Source organism: Trachemys scripta, chromosome 7, assembly GCF_013100865.1.
Source record: "Trachemys scripta elegans isolate TJP31775 chromosome 7, CAS_Tse_1.0, whole genome shotgun sequence".
NCBI lineage: Eukaryota > Metazoa > Chordata > Testudines > Emydidae > Trachemys > Trachemys scripta.
This window is the reverse complement of record NC_048304.1, coordinates 11,069,968-11,084,024: the sequence shown is the minus strand read 5'-3', so window position 1 is coordinate 11,084,024 and position 14,057 is coordinate 11,069,968. Positions and strand designations below refer to the sequence as shown.

At 42.0% G+C, this 14,057-nt stretch overlaps 1 protein-coding gene across 3 annotated transcripts in view; it reads right to left on the bottom strand.

Moving 5' to 3' along the window:
- PPP4R2 (protein phosphatase 4 regulatory subunit 2) overlaps positions 1 to 13,792 on the bottom strand; it is a 41,295-nt gene extending 27,503 nt beyond the window's left edge. Inside the window, exons 1-3 of one of the 3 annotated variants that reach the window (XM_034775782.1) lie at positions 13,623 to 13,776; positions 13,074 to 13,225; positions 12,819 to 12,900 (exon numbers count right to left, since the gene is read on the bottom strand). In XM_034775782.1, coding sequence (XP_034631673.1) covers positions 12,819 to 12,843 — 25 coding nt within the window. In that variant the 5' untranslated portion in view covers positions 12,844 to 12,900; positions 13,074 to 13,225; positions 13,623 to 13,776. Of the gene's footprint in view, positions 1 to 12,818; positions 12,901 to 13,073; positions 13,226 to 13,622 lie in introns of all 3 variants that reach the window. The other 2 variants (XM_034775780.1, XM_034775781.1) reach the window with 2 other exon arrangements.
- Between the last annotated feature and the right edge of the window lie 265 nt (positions 13,793 to 14,057).

Genomic DNA, 14,057 nt, shown 5'->3' with positions numbered 1-14,057 from the left:
ACACCCTACCGTCCTATTTCTTTTTATTTTATTTTATTTTTTTTTAAAAGAGGGCAGCACACTGGAAAACATGGTAACAACACTGTAATATCTGACACTACTATAAGGTTTGGTCTTGAGGTGCAGCAGAATGTTTTAATTAATTTAGTTACAGCACTTGTCTTAACAGAACTGCAGCAAAGAATACAGTTAAAGCAGATTTCAGATCTGTCCACACTAAGATTAACACCTTGTTTTAACCATGTAAGAAACTACTGTATAATAAACAGATCAACACAGTTTTCACACAGTAGATGGGACATTTAATGTAGAATAAAACTGTAAACTTCAGTAACATATGTGGAATGGAAAGTCAGAATGAGGTCTAAAGGAATCTGAACGGGGGGGAATTAAGGTTTAGATCAGAGCAAATAATCTGAAGTGAAGGTATGCAATTATCTCAGGTCTTTCTGGAATTGTGTCACAGATTAAAGGTTTAATTAAACAAACAAACAAAAAAATCACATTATCCTGGGGAGATGCTGAACTTCTGGAGAACTAGCCATGATCTTGTAGCATTAGAGTCTGGGGAGTCCTGGTGGATGGCAATCTTTAGATTTTGCTGAATTTAAGGAGTTCATTACCAAGTTACTTTAAATGTTAAGAGGACTCCATCTCTTCTGAAAAAAAAGTCATAATACCAGAAAAAGTAAAACGAAAAGGGAAACAATGGACACCTACTACTGTATTTTGTGCACCTGAGACCATAGAACAAAACAAAATTTTGTTTCAGATATAGGAAAGGAGGATTTTTATTCCCCCCCCCCCCAACACTAGCCCAGTGAAGAGTAAAAAAACTAAAATTTGAAAAACAGCTTTACTGAGAAAGTACAATCAAGCATTCCATTTCCAGCTAACCTAAAGAAAAAGAAGCTGTATTGTCTCTAAGAGGGTCATAAAAAATGAAAATTCAAAACCAGAGGACAAGCTGAAAACTAAGTCAGAGAGGTGAAGGCTTCATTCAGTATACTCTGTGATTTGGGGGGGGAGGGGGCGGGGAGAGAGAGCGTTCATTACGTTAATAGCTTTCCCCAAAGTTACTATTATTGCTGACTTTGAAGCAAACTGAATGCTGAGCATTTTATCTTCCATTTTCTTTTATTTCTGTGTGTGGGTTTGCTCAGTACACACTATGGCCTTTAAATACAATAACAAAGCAAAATAATCTAGTAAAGTTTTTAGCTCTTCCTTTCACGGTTTGTCATCCTCCTACCCCTTTGTATAGCACCCATAGTGGAGAAAGATATGCTTCTGAACACAGTACTTCCCCAGAGGTACTGGCAGTAGCAGCATGAAATGAGCAATTCCACTCTCCTAGTATTAGCAAATGTTGGGAAAGCACAGCTGAAATAGATTTATCACTAGGATTATCTAAAAATTCAGGATGAAGCAAAGAAATAAGACACTCTTGCAAACTTGCATCCAATTTAAACACAGGCTTTAGGAGCCATATTTTGCAGTATTCTTCCCTGGCCTTGATGCAAACAGTATCCAAACAGATAATTACCATTTACTATTTTTGGAAATGCTTTAACACCCACGTTTTTTTATTTTTTTGGGGGGGTAAAAGATAAGGATCACTGTGCACACAATCAGAACTGTTTGGTGATGGGGAGGAAATGGAAGACATTTTTCTGATGGCCTCTGAATATCTAGGATGAAATCCTGTTGCCATTATAGTCAATGGCAAAACTCCCATTATTTCAATGAAGCCAGAATTTCACTCCTGATACTTATATGTCATCCCTATGCTGCATCAAAGCTAGTGAATGAGCTAAGGAACCAGGAGAGAAAATTACTATCTGAAAGCTAGTGTGTTGCTGTACTAGGTAGAGATAACTAGTTAGTAATTTAGGGTGAGAAGAGAGTGTCACTATCAGTCTATAATAGATCTTATATTGTTTTTAAACCTAGATTCAAATATTTGAAATTTCTCAACTTTAAGAATTATTTAGTCTCCCTGATTTCTCCTGCACACTTGCTATTTTGATATACCAAAGCATTTCAATGCTTCTGGTTTGGAGACAGTGAAAATAGCAACATCGATGCACTGAGGATTAACATGGGAAATTCCCAACAATGATAATAGGATTTATGTATGAAGATCCCCTGTGCATCAATGAAAATTACATTCTTAAATGTTTTCAGCATGCAAACAAACCCTTAAGTTCTACAGGCTTAACAATAAAAGTTGTGAGCTAATGATAGCTGTAGGAGCATAAAGAAATCTATAGCACTGAATGTAACACTCGTGATTATGTATTTATTGGGGTGTTATACTTGAGTCATAAAAAAGTATTTCTTACTATGTTAGCTAACACGAACTGACACACACAAGGTAAAAATCTTAGTGAAGACAAGGCAGTTTGTAGTTTTAACACAAGTTAGAAGCACGAAATATGTGGACTATGGGCTGTCTAGGGTTTACCTGGACCTGCTAGCGGTGTGTAGTATTAACACAAGTTGAGTCTTCACTATGATTTTACCTCATGTTAATGAATAAATTAACACTTTTTTTCCCTCTAGTGAAGACAAAGTCTAAAGGGGAAAAACATGGAATTTCTCAACAATTCAGAAGATGTTCTTTTGGTTTGTTGACTATTTGTGTAAACGAAGTCCTTGCTTTCTTTTTGGGCGTATGACACGTTAGATCCAGGCCTAAAGAATTAGGAATACACTCTGGCTGCATCTACACTGGCAAAATTGGTGATCATCAGTGCTGCTCCACTGGTCATGAATTGCAGGTTCCATATTTGCCAGGAAAGCCAAATTCTGATCTCACACAAGGTTTATACTGGTGTAATTCCACTTACTTCAGTGAAGAACAGTAGTGCACACTGGAGGTAAACAAGATCTGAATTAGGGTTCAGACATTTTCAAACAAGAGTATATCTTTAGGTAATTTTACTAAGTAGGATGCATTACTTCAGCTATCCTTTATTCTTCTCCCTTTAAAATGCTAATGAAGGCTGACAGATTATAGAAATTTAACATTTTTGGTTATTAATTGCTAAATTGAATACACTGATATGTACACACAATGGCTTTGCAAAATCCCATTTACCTGTTCACGAAATGCAAACAGTAAGTTGTTCCAAGCAAGCATCACCAATCAACTTATGCAGACTGTAAAATACTTTTGTTTTAATCACTTTTCCAGTGCTGTTGTTACAATGGCAGGTCTGTGGTGGGAATGCCACTCCTGCTGAACTGAGGGAGCAAAAGACCAAGTTGAGGAGATGCTGCAATACCCTCTGCTGAATCCTCTTTGTTCGAGACTCAATTACCTGGGCAAGGTCTGTTCCCTTCCCTAACATCTACTATCTGAGGTCTAGACCAGAACAGTCCTGCACTACCACTCTGCAGTCTTCTCTCAAGGCTTGCCCTGTTCAGCAATCCCTTCCCAAGGTCTACAGAGAGGAAGAGACAAGAGAGCTGGCTTATCCCTCTAAGCAGGAGCAAGATAAACAACAATTGTGCTCTCTAAGCATGATTTAGGATGGGACAGAACTCCTAGCCTGAACAAAGGATCTGGGAGAGTAGCACTTCAAGAGAAGTAGCCAGAAGTGAAGCCCCTATGGGAAGTTAAATTTAAGTCCCAACTGGGGAGGACAAAGGAGGTACTAAAGCAGCTGCTGCATCTTTGAAGAGCCAATATTGAGAGACAGAGGCCAGGTCCATACTAAAAAGTTAGGTCAACCCAGCTACGTCACTCAGGCCTTGGCTACACTCGGAACTTCCCAGCGCTGCCATGGCAGCGCTGTGAAGCGCGAGTGTAGTCGCACCACCACCGCTGCGAGAGCTCTCTTGCAGCACTGTATGTACTCCACCTCTCCAAGGGGAATAGCTTGCAGCGCTGCAAGCGAGCGTGCAGCACTGCAGGCTCTGATTACACTGGTGCTTTACAGCGCTGTACTCGCTGCTCTTGGGAGGGGAGGGGGTGTTTTCACACCCCTGAGCACAGCAAGTTGTAGCGCTGTACAGCCCCAGTGTAGCCAAGGCCTCAGGAGTACAAAAAATCCACAGCCTTGAGCAACCTAGTTAAGCTAACCTAACACCTAGTATAGATAGTTGTTCTGTCATCCTAGCACTGTCCACTTAGCTACTGCCTCTCAGGGAGGTGGACTACCTATGCCAATGGCAGAACCCCTCCCATCAGCATAGGTAGTGTCTACACTGAAGTGCTTACAGCAGCTGTGCCCCTGTAACATTTCAAGTGTAGATAAGTCCAGAGTATAAGAAAAGAACCAATGAAGATGCTGAGGGGAAAAAGAAACCTAATTAGTGGAGAGAGGGAACAGAACTGATGAAGCAAGGTTAATGAATGAATAGAAGGGGAAACTGACTAGGCCTGGGTCAGGGTGTGATTAAATTAGCTGGTGTATAGAGTGAATCAAAGGTAAGGTGGGGGGATTGTCTGTGTGAGGCTATGGGTATGTCTACACTTGCAGAGGTTTGGCACTGTAAGTTTCACCGGTGATAGGGAAACAGTGAAAGAAAAGCACTGGTTTGTGTACTCACTTAATGCCTAAGGTGTCACTAGCAGCACTTCCATCCTAGATGAGAGCAGCGCTGTAGGGCGGCTATCCCACAGTGCAGCTCTCTCCATAGGTCTTGTAGGAAGGGAGGGGTGAGCGCAAGGCATTCTGGGTCCCTGCTCAGTGTCCCATGCTGCCCTGCTTCATGTCCCAGCAGCCCCATTACTTCCTTGTTTCTTTCGTGGCATTTAAAAACAAAAACAAACAAAAAAACAACCCTGCTGTCTGGCTGCTTTCCCTGCCATATCTACAAGCAAAGGGAAAGGGAGTTTCAAACTTCCCGGGGCTCACAGTGGGAGGGGTGGACGTCCGTTTACTTGACATCAGAGCAGTGGAGATGCTGGCCAGAGTGACCACTTTTGGAACTGTGGGATACCCTTCGGAGGCCAAAAGGTGTTTACGGTGGTAGAACGTGTCTTTACTTTCACAACAGCGATAAGAGCTATATGCCTCTCGTGAAAGTAGTTTTCTTTTTGCGGTGAAATTTCTGTGTTTCACCGCAAAAAGTCATTAACAAGTGTAGATGCTCCCCCAGTTTTAGTGCAAAAAAAGGGACTTTTTGTGCTTTAAATAGTAAGTGTAGCATCCCTATGTCTAAACTGCAGACCTGGCAGCTGTACCGCTGCAGCTGCGCAGGTGTAAGGTCTCCCACGTAGTTGCTCTATGCCAGCAAACTATCCCCAAACGATGGTAACTATGTCGGTGGGACAGCATCTCCTGTTGACATAGCGCTGTCCACATTGGCACTTTTGTCGGTGAAACTTACGTTGGTCAAGGGGTTGTTTTTTTCACACCCGACTGACGAACATTTTACCAATGAAAGTGCTAGTGCAGACAAAGCCTGAGAGAGGAACAGCTTGATGTTTGTCAGAAGAACAGCAATGGTGTGAAGTGAGCTTATAAGGCCTGGTATTCACATAACAGAAAGTACATACAGTGGCATTGGAGAGAGTTGTATGTGACAGCATATGCTTGCACACACATTGATGTTACTGTTATTGCCTACATTATTGCCTAGGCTGGAAAAATTTCTTGACACTTTAGCAAGGCTGATACACAATACATTCAATGTGGCATGTTAGCATTATTATGAGGATCTTGGATTCTCCATTTCTTTTCTCAAAATGTTAATTCTGCATTAATGTATCTTTGACATTTAATTTCTGTGGGACAGATTCAGAAGCGCTTAACACCCAAATTCCACAATGTGAGCTACCGGAGGTCCCTTTCCCTTCACTCCCAAAAATCACAAAACAAAAAAGACCCACACTAGTTCACATTTCTGGGAGACACCAGTACAGTTTGTATACACCGCAATGATGCCTAAGGGTACAGCACTGAAATTGCACTATTACTACACAGATAATCCTTGAAGCATAAGCATTGCATCAATAACTCCATAGCAGCCAGGGAGCCAATTTACCACCTGGGAAGAGACGAATGGGAGAGTTCCTTCAGTCAACCCTCCTGTGCTCTGTAGGCCGGAGCGTACTTTGGGGTACTAATCCCAGAACCTCACAAACTGAATTGAGTGGAGGATGACTAACAACGCCAATTTTTAAAAAGGGCTCCAGAGGTGATCCCAGCAATTACAAGCATTTAAGCCTGACTTCAGTACTGGGCAAACTGGTTGAAACTATAATAAAGAACAATATTGTCAGACATATAGATGAGCATAATTTGTTGAGGAAGTGTCAACATGGTTTTAGTAAAGGGAAATCATGCCTCATCAATATACTAGAATTCTTTGAGGGGGTCAACAAGCATGTGGACCAAGGGGATCCAGTGGATAGTGTGTACTTAGATTTTCAGATAGTCTTTGACAAGGTCCCTCACCAAAAGCTCTTACACAAAGTAAGATGCCACGGGATAAGAGGGAAGGTGCTCTCATGGATTGGTAGCTGGTTAAAAGATAGGAAACAAAGGGTAGATATAAATGGTCAGTTTTCAGAATAGAGAGGTAAATAGTGGTGTTCCCCAGGGGTCTGTTCTGGGACCGGTCCTTTTCAACGTATTCATAAATGATCGGGAAAAAGGGGTAAACAGTGAGGTGGCAAAATTTGCAGAGGATACAAAACTACTCAAGATAGTTAAGACCCAGGCAGACTGCGAAGAGCTACAGAAGGATCTCTCAAAACTGGGTGACAGGGCAACAAAATGGCAGATGAAATGTAATGTTGATAAATGCAAAGTAATGCATGTTGGAAAGCATAATCTCAACTACACATATAAAATGATGGGGTCTAAATTAGCTGTTACCACTCAAGAAAGATCTTGGGGTCATTGTAGATAGTTCTCTGAAAACATCCATTCAATGTGCAGCAGCCGTCAAAAAAGCCAACAGAATGCTGGGAATAATTAAGAAAGGGATAGATAATAGGACAGAAAATATCATGTTGCCTCTATATAAATCCATGATACACCCACATCTTGAATACTGTGGTGCAGATGTGGTCGCCCCATCTCAAAATATATATATATATTGGAATTGGAAAAGGTTCAGAAAAGGGCAACAAAAATTATTAGGGGTATGGAACGGCTTCCGTATGAGGAGAGATTGATAAAACTGGGACTTTTCAGCTTGGAAAAGAGACAGCTAAAGGGAGATATGATTGAGGTCTATAAAATCATGACTGGTGTAAAAAAAGTAGATAAAGAAGTGTTGTTTACTACTTCTCATAGTAGAAGAATTAGGGATCACCAAATGAAATTAATAGGCAACAGGTTTAAAACAAATAAAAGGAAGTATTTCTTCACACAATGCACAGTCAACCTGTGGAACTCCTTGCCAGAGGATGTTGTGAAGGCCAAGACCATAACAGGGTTCAAAGAAGAACTAGATAAATTCATGGAGGATAGGTCCATCAGTGCCTATTAGCCAGGATGGGCTGGAATAGTGTCCCTAGCCTCGGTTTGCCAGAAGCTGGGAATGACCGACAGGGGATGGATCACTTGATGATTACCTGTTCTGTTCATTCCCTATGGGGTACTAGGCACTGGCCACTGTTGGAAGACAGGATACTGGGCTTGATGGACCTTTGGTTTGACCCAGTAGGACCATTCTTATGTTCTTATTGGATGGTCAAACATTCAAAAATAAGCCCATTTTGGTATGGGATCAAGGATGGATGATCCCCGAAGAAAATCAAGAAAGACTGACCACTAACTTCATTTTTAGAGTGTGCACATTAACAGTCACATGCACCGTATTTATTTGAAAGTGTTATATTGCACTTAGCACAGAATTTTTAAGTGGTAGTTAATTAGAAACTTGACTAAGCAAAAACATGCACTCTTCACTGAGAACTACCAATGTCCTCTGGCTGAAGTTTAAAAGTTTGCCTTTTTGGTCAGCTGAAGTAAAAAAAAAATCAAGATTATTTTTTCTATTTATCTCTCTCTGGTAACTCAAACAGTTGAATGAATTTGCCTCTTATTTTTTCTACCAAAAGAAATCCAATTTTATTCTGAGACCAAACTTCTAACTTTTAGTATAAAATATGGAGATATACCTCTCATATAGAACTGGAAGGGACCCCGAAAGGTCATCAAGTCCAGCCCCCTGCCTTCACTAGCAGGACCAAGTACTGATTTTGCCCCAGATCCCTAAGTGGCGCCCTCAAGGACTGAACTCACAACCCTGGGTTTAGTAGGCCAATGCTCAAAACACTGAGCTATCCCTCCCCCCTGGAGCTTTTCAAAAAGTTACAAGTGAAAGTCAGATGATAAATGTGATCTTATCTATACTTATCTCTACTTCCACACTACTGAAAGCTCTACACTAGCATAACCATGTATAAAGCAAAGCAAATTTAAAGTAAAACAAGAACATTGTTCATAAAAATAAGGTTTAAATTATAGGGGGGAACCTTTGAAGTTAGAGTATATGTTGCTACAAAAATTTAAATACACTGAAACACAAGAAAGGAATTTAGCATACAAAATGCCAAAATATATAGCTGAAATGCCAGAATGAAAATTAGAGGAACTTCTGTCCATATTTATAGTTATTTTCATCATTAGACCAGTTTTATAACTGGCAATCCCTTTTTAAGCTCTGGTTCAACTAAAAAAAAAAAAAAACAGAACTGATCAGAGGAAGTTTTAAAAGAGTTCAATTAAAAACTAAAGACTTTCCATCACCAGGACTAAACAAAGAGATATTAAAATGGACCAAAATACTAATGAGGTTAAAAATGTGCCCCTTTCTGTATTGCCTTAGGGAGAATACAGATGCACAGAACATTTAGAGACCACTACATGCTAAACTCACTACAAGGTATTTTTCAAATGCAGGCCGACCTTAGAAACTGAAAGGTTGACTCTTGGTAGCTTCCTATGAATTCAGTTAGATAGAAGTTGGGAAAACTTAGAAGACAAGAACATCTAGGAGGGAAAACCTGACTACAGAAAAGAACCAACTATGCAGTCCACAGCCTAAAGTAAAAAAGTTAAAAACCAAAACTAGATAAACACAGAGTAATGTACTCAGAGGCACTTAGAGTAAGCACTACTGCAACCCCACCAATTCCTGGTCACAGGTCATGAATCATAGCTGTTCCCAAGCAGAGAAAAGGCCTAAACCTATTTTACAATTAATCACTCCTGCCCTGAGCCCAGATTTCTCCAGGTTTTGGTAGGATCTTAAGGACGCTAGAAACAAATAGATAACTAATAAAACATCTGCATTATATCTTTTACAATAGGAAAAGCAATAGTTAAGACTGCAAAATTAAAGGTTACCTGAATTGAGAGCGGAGAGGAGACGCCTAAGACAGAAGGGAGGGAAAAGATAATCTATGCTTTTTGGGGTGTATGAAGACATCCCGAAACTTTTTTAAAACTCTGCTTGTTTTTTCTACCTTAGAATTACCAGGAATGTCCAATCTTCTTTCCCTGTTTTTACATTTCCTCAAAGGACCCAAATAAATGGATTTGAAGCTCTTCTGCCATTTATTGAAAGGGTAGATAATTTAATCCTTAATTCAGAGACCCTTTCTTTCAACTATTAGGCATTTGAATTAAGTGGCAATACTAAACAACCCCCTCCCAACACACACCTAGTTTTAAGTAGCTGTCAACAAAAATTGCTCAATTTATCAGATTTTACTTCCGCAATATTGGAAATGTCATAAATACTAGCTCTCCAGTCACCTAGAGAGACTTCCTGAAAAATAGCATTTTTCTACATTACATTAGGGTTTGTGCAGCTCCACAACTGATACAACTGGATTGTTTTTCTTTATAACTACTGAGTGATGTAGTTTAAGGCCTACAGAGTGGCAGAAAATAATTGTGCAACTTCACAGATCTCCAGGTAGGGTTTTTAGTCAGCAGAGTTGCTTTCTGCCAAAAACTGTTAGCTGAAAGATGTTTCACATGCACATTACAAATAAGATGGTACTAAAAAACAACTTGCAACCACCAGTTCTCAGACAGTGTGGGTTGGGCATAATTCTTGTTCAGTATATATCCCAAATTATAAGAAACCAACATTATTTTGCATAGCTCAATAGTGCTTGGTTAAAAATTCAGGCCACAATCTTTCAAACACTTAAGTATATACTTAACTTTGCTCACAGTAATAGCCCCATAGACTCCAATAAGTAAAGTTATGCATATTCTTGAGCCAGTTCAGGATCAGGCTTTTATTACAAGATGCTGCAAACCAAGTTCAGCATTTGCACATTTATACCCAGGCTTCACAATGTACCATATACTAGCCCAATCCTATACACACCAAGTAATTTCACTCAGGTGAATAAGTCCCACTGAGTCAGATGGAACAATTCATATAAGTTAGTGTTTGCAGGATTAAGACATAGGCTATTAAATGTGCAATATATAGCACATCCATGCTCCTATGAGAACCTCAAGACCATTTTTTCTTGACATATTTCATTTTAATTTTTAAAGCCATACTAATTAAATTTAGTAACTGTTTACCTACCAGAAAGTACAGTTGCCACAGAAGGAAAAACCCTATTCTTTAAGCCTTATTTTATAAAGTTATATATAAAGTTTGGAAAGAAACATTATGAAAGCCCCAATGCTTCTACCTGAAAACCAGAGGCATAACTTAGAGAATTTTTTCACTTGACCAGAGCTCGGAGAGCTGAGACAAGACAGAAAGCAAAATATCCTCATGTTATATTATCTCATTTACCTCCTTCCCCACTAACGCAAATCCTTTTTGTTCACTAGCTTGTGTGTCATCAGGAATATGTACAACTCCACATAGCACTGATAAAAGAAATGTTGCCAATATGCAGAATCTCCAACAGAGGACCCACCCTAAAAAGAGGGCCCTAATTATTTAAATAATTGTGTTCCTGCTACTGAGGTTTAGCAACCCTTAGAACTAGTTTCATTTTGACAAACATCGCCTCTGAATATTTCAATATGCAATGGGTAAATAAATTTTGCAAAATATTAGACAAAGAAATAATGCAGATCTTGAGATCTAATGGGAGCAGAATTAAATGTACGGTGAAGCCTGCATACATGTAGTTCCATATATTGCCTTGTTTGTGTACAAAGGAGAACATTGGAGACTTGTTGAACTGTTACTAACAAATGTGAAACTATTAACAAACAGCCTAGAGCAACTGGAATATCTGAGTATTTAGAAAAATACAGAGGGATAACAAAAGAGAAAGAAACTACTGAGAATGTACAGGGCCATCATTTGTATAAAGTGTGAAAAATATTTGTATCTCAAACAACACAGAGCCCGTTGCAGGATCAAGGCCTTTGTTTGTGTAACTGAGTACAAAGTTAATCCACATATTTCCCAAACAAAAAGCAAGCAAAAGTTAACAGTACAGAAACTGTTACATTGTATCACCTGGCTCTATCAAAAGTGATTTCTTAAATATTTCCCCTGCAATCAATTTTAAAAATATTTTATAGTTTCCAAAACAGAAAGTAATAGACAAGAAAACAAAAGCCTCAAAGAAAAGTTCAGACAAATGTAAGCAATTAGCATATCTAAAGAGTAATTTTACACTTTATAAAAATAGAATTTCTCCTAAATTAAGACAGCATAAAGACTCATTAAGCAAAAATATCTGTATTACAGCTGTGCCTTTTTCTGCTAAACTGAAGCCTTTGATTCAAAAAGCAAAGTACATTTCAGAACTTCAGTTTTCCCTTCAAGGCCACAAATTCAAGCAGGAATAGCACACTACATTAAAAACAGATCTCTTGCAACTTAGACACATTATAAATTAGAACAAAGACTCTGTGAATCAGTGATTCCTAATAAAACACTGTTCTAGACATATATTCCTTTCTCAAGCCTGTGCTCTGGCTGTACTAGGCCTCAAAAACAAGGAGGCAGCCTGGGAGCCAGAAAGAGAGCAACTCACCAGCAATGCACCCAGGGAAGCCTTTCTCCTTCCTGCCAAATAGTGAGACAACAAGGAAGTCACCCACTGCAGCACCAGAGATTATCCCTGACAAGGAGAGAGATATTCCAGCTCCTTTATAACTACAATACCCCTTCCAAGAAAAAACCAAATGGCCCCCGCCCCACTTAATGATGATCTATGAAAGAAAGTCTGGGGAAAGTGAAATGGGAATAGTTGTGTGCAGACTGGGAAATGAGAACCTAATGAAATGCAGAGTAACAAGTTAGCTCCCATATGCCTCTTGTGCAAAGAGCGCCTAAATTATTTCCCCCATCCACATAAAAAGCAGCAACTGAATGTAAGAGAGCCTGTGAGTATGCTACACACAGCCTGCAAAAATTAATCTAAATTATGTCATTCACTTCTGTGAACCATGCTATCAGATATCACATTCAAAAGAGATCACAATACACATTAAACTTTTCCTCTTTCAGGCTATGAAAATTGATATGAGTATTATATAAAATGCAGAAAAAGCAACAGGCTCATTGTATTTAATAGGATCAATGAAACCTGACAGATGACCCTGAACATAAGGAGAAACTTCTCAATCAACATCAGACTAATATCAGAGGGGTAGCCGTGTATCAGACTAATGTGTACCAACTCTAAGTGTGAAAGGAAATAAACTGAACAAAACTCAAGAGGTCTTCAGCCATCAAGAACTGCAACTAGAACGAAGGAGAATATATTTAGCTCACCAAATCAACCTATATGCAAACAAAACTTGGGCATTATTCAATCTATCTCTGGGCCCAAAATTGAGAGAGTTCTTATAAACCTCAACTGGGGAAGAGGAGGGGGGAGTGGGGGAAGGGATCAGACTTACATTGTCTCTCCAGTCTTGGCAACATGACAAAGAAACTGATCCAGTACTGGACACACTTCCTTCTTCCCCCTCTTCTCAAAATCTGCAGGTAAGAAGGGGTGGAGGGGGGAGAAAATCCCAGTCAACATTAATGGACTTGGTCTGTAAATGCAGCTCCCCCAAGCAGCTTTTCCAAGTCCCAGTGTGCTGGAAAGCAGAGCCACCCCCTTTCCACCCCACTCGAGCCGCAGCCTTAGGGCCCTGCGAGCCTCTTACTGCTTCTGAGGAGGGAACCGTCTACATCGGAATGGGCAGTAAGTCACTCGAAGTTGATTTGCAACTTCTCTGGAGCGGCTACAGCCGCGAGAGAGAGACTGCTGGACTCCGGCTGCGTCCAGGGAGGCAGGACGAGGCTAGCACGAGCGGGGCTGGGGAGAGAAAGGGACGGGGTGAGAGGGGGGGCGGGCACACGGGAGGAGGGGGGCACTCGGCTCCGGCAGGGCAAGGGGAGGGGGGGGGGAGAACCGGGGGAGGGGGGGGAGGAAAAGCAGGGGGGGCCCCACCCCCCAGCAGCCCCCCCTGAAAGCCAGGACACCCCCGGGGGGGGGGGAAGAGCATCTCCCCTCCCCCATGTCCCAGAGGGCTCTGCCGCCCGTGGGCGGGGAGAGAGGGGGCTTTCCTCCCCACCGCCTGCCCCACGGGGGCCATGGCCTCCCTCAGCGCAGGGATCCACCCGCAGGGGGTCCTGCCGCCCCCGGGGAGGAGAGCTCGCTCGCTCGCCCGCTCCCTTCCCGCGTGGGGACCCCCCCCCAGCCCGGCCACCACCTTTCAGCGCCTCCTGCAGCCTCTCGACGTCCATGGTCCGCCGCTGCCCCCTCTCTGCGCCGCTCCCGCCTCCTGCCCCCCGCCCCGCACAGGAAACAGGCACCGGCAGCGGCACAAACACACACCGCGGCGGGCTTAGCAAGGCTCCAACATGGCGCCCGGGCCGTCACCGTGCGCGCCCCCGACGGCTCGCCCCCTCCCACCGGGGGCGGGAGCGCGCGGGGGGGGCGGGGCCCAGGCTGCTACCGCCTGCCTGAGAGACAGACTGTGGGGGGGCGAGGGGGTTGCGCTAGGCGGGGGCCGGTGTATCAGCACAAAACGCAACCCTCCGGCGGCTGTGGCCAGGCCTGGGCTGTGGGGCCCGCAGGCATACCCCTGCCCCCCCCACCTGCCACACTCAGATTGGGGGGCTTCCCAACCTCCCCCCCATACACC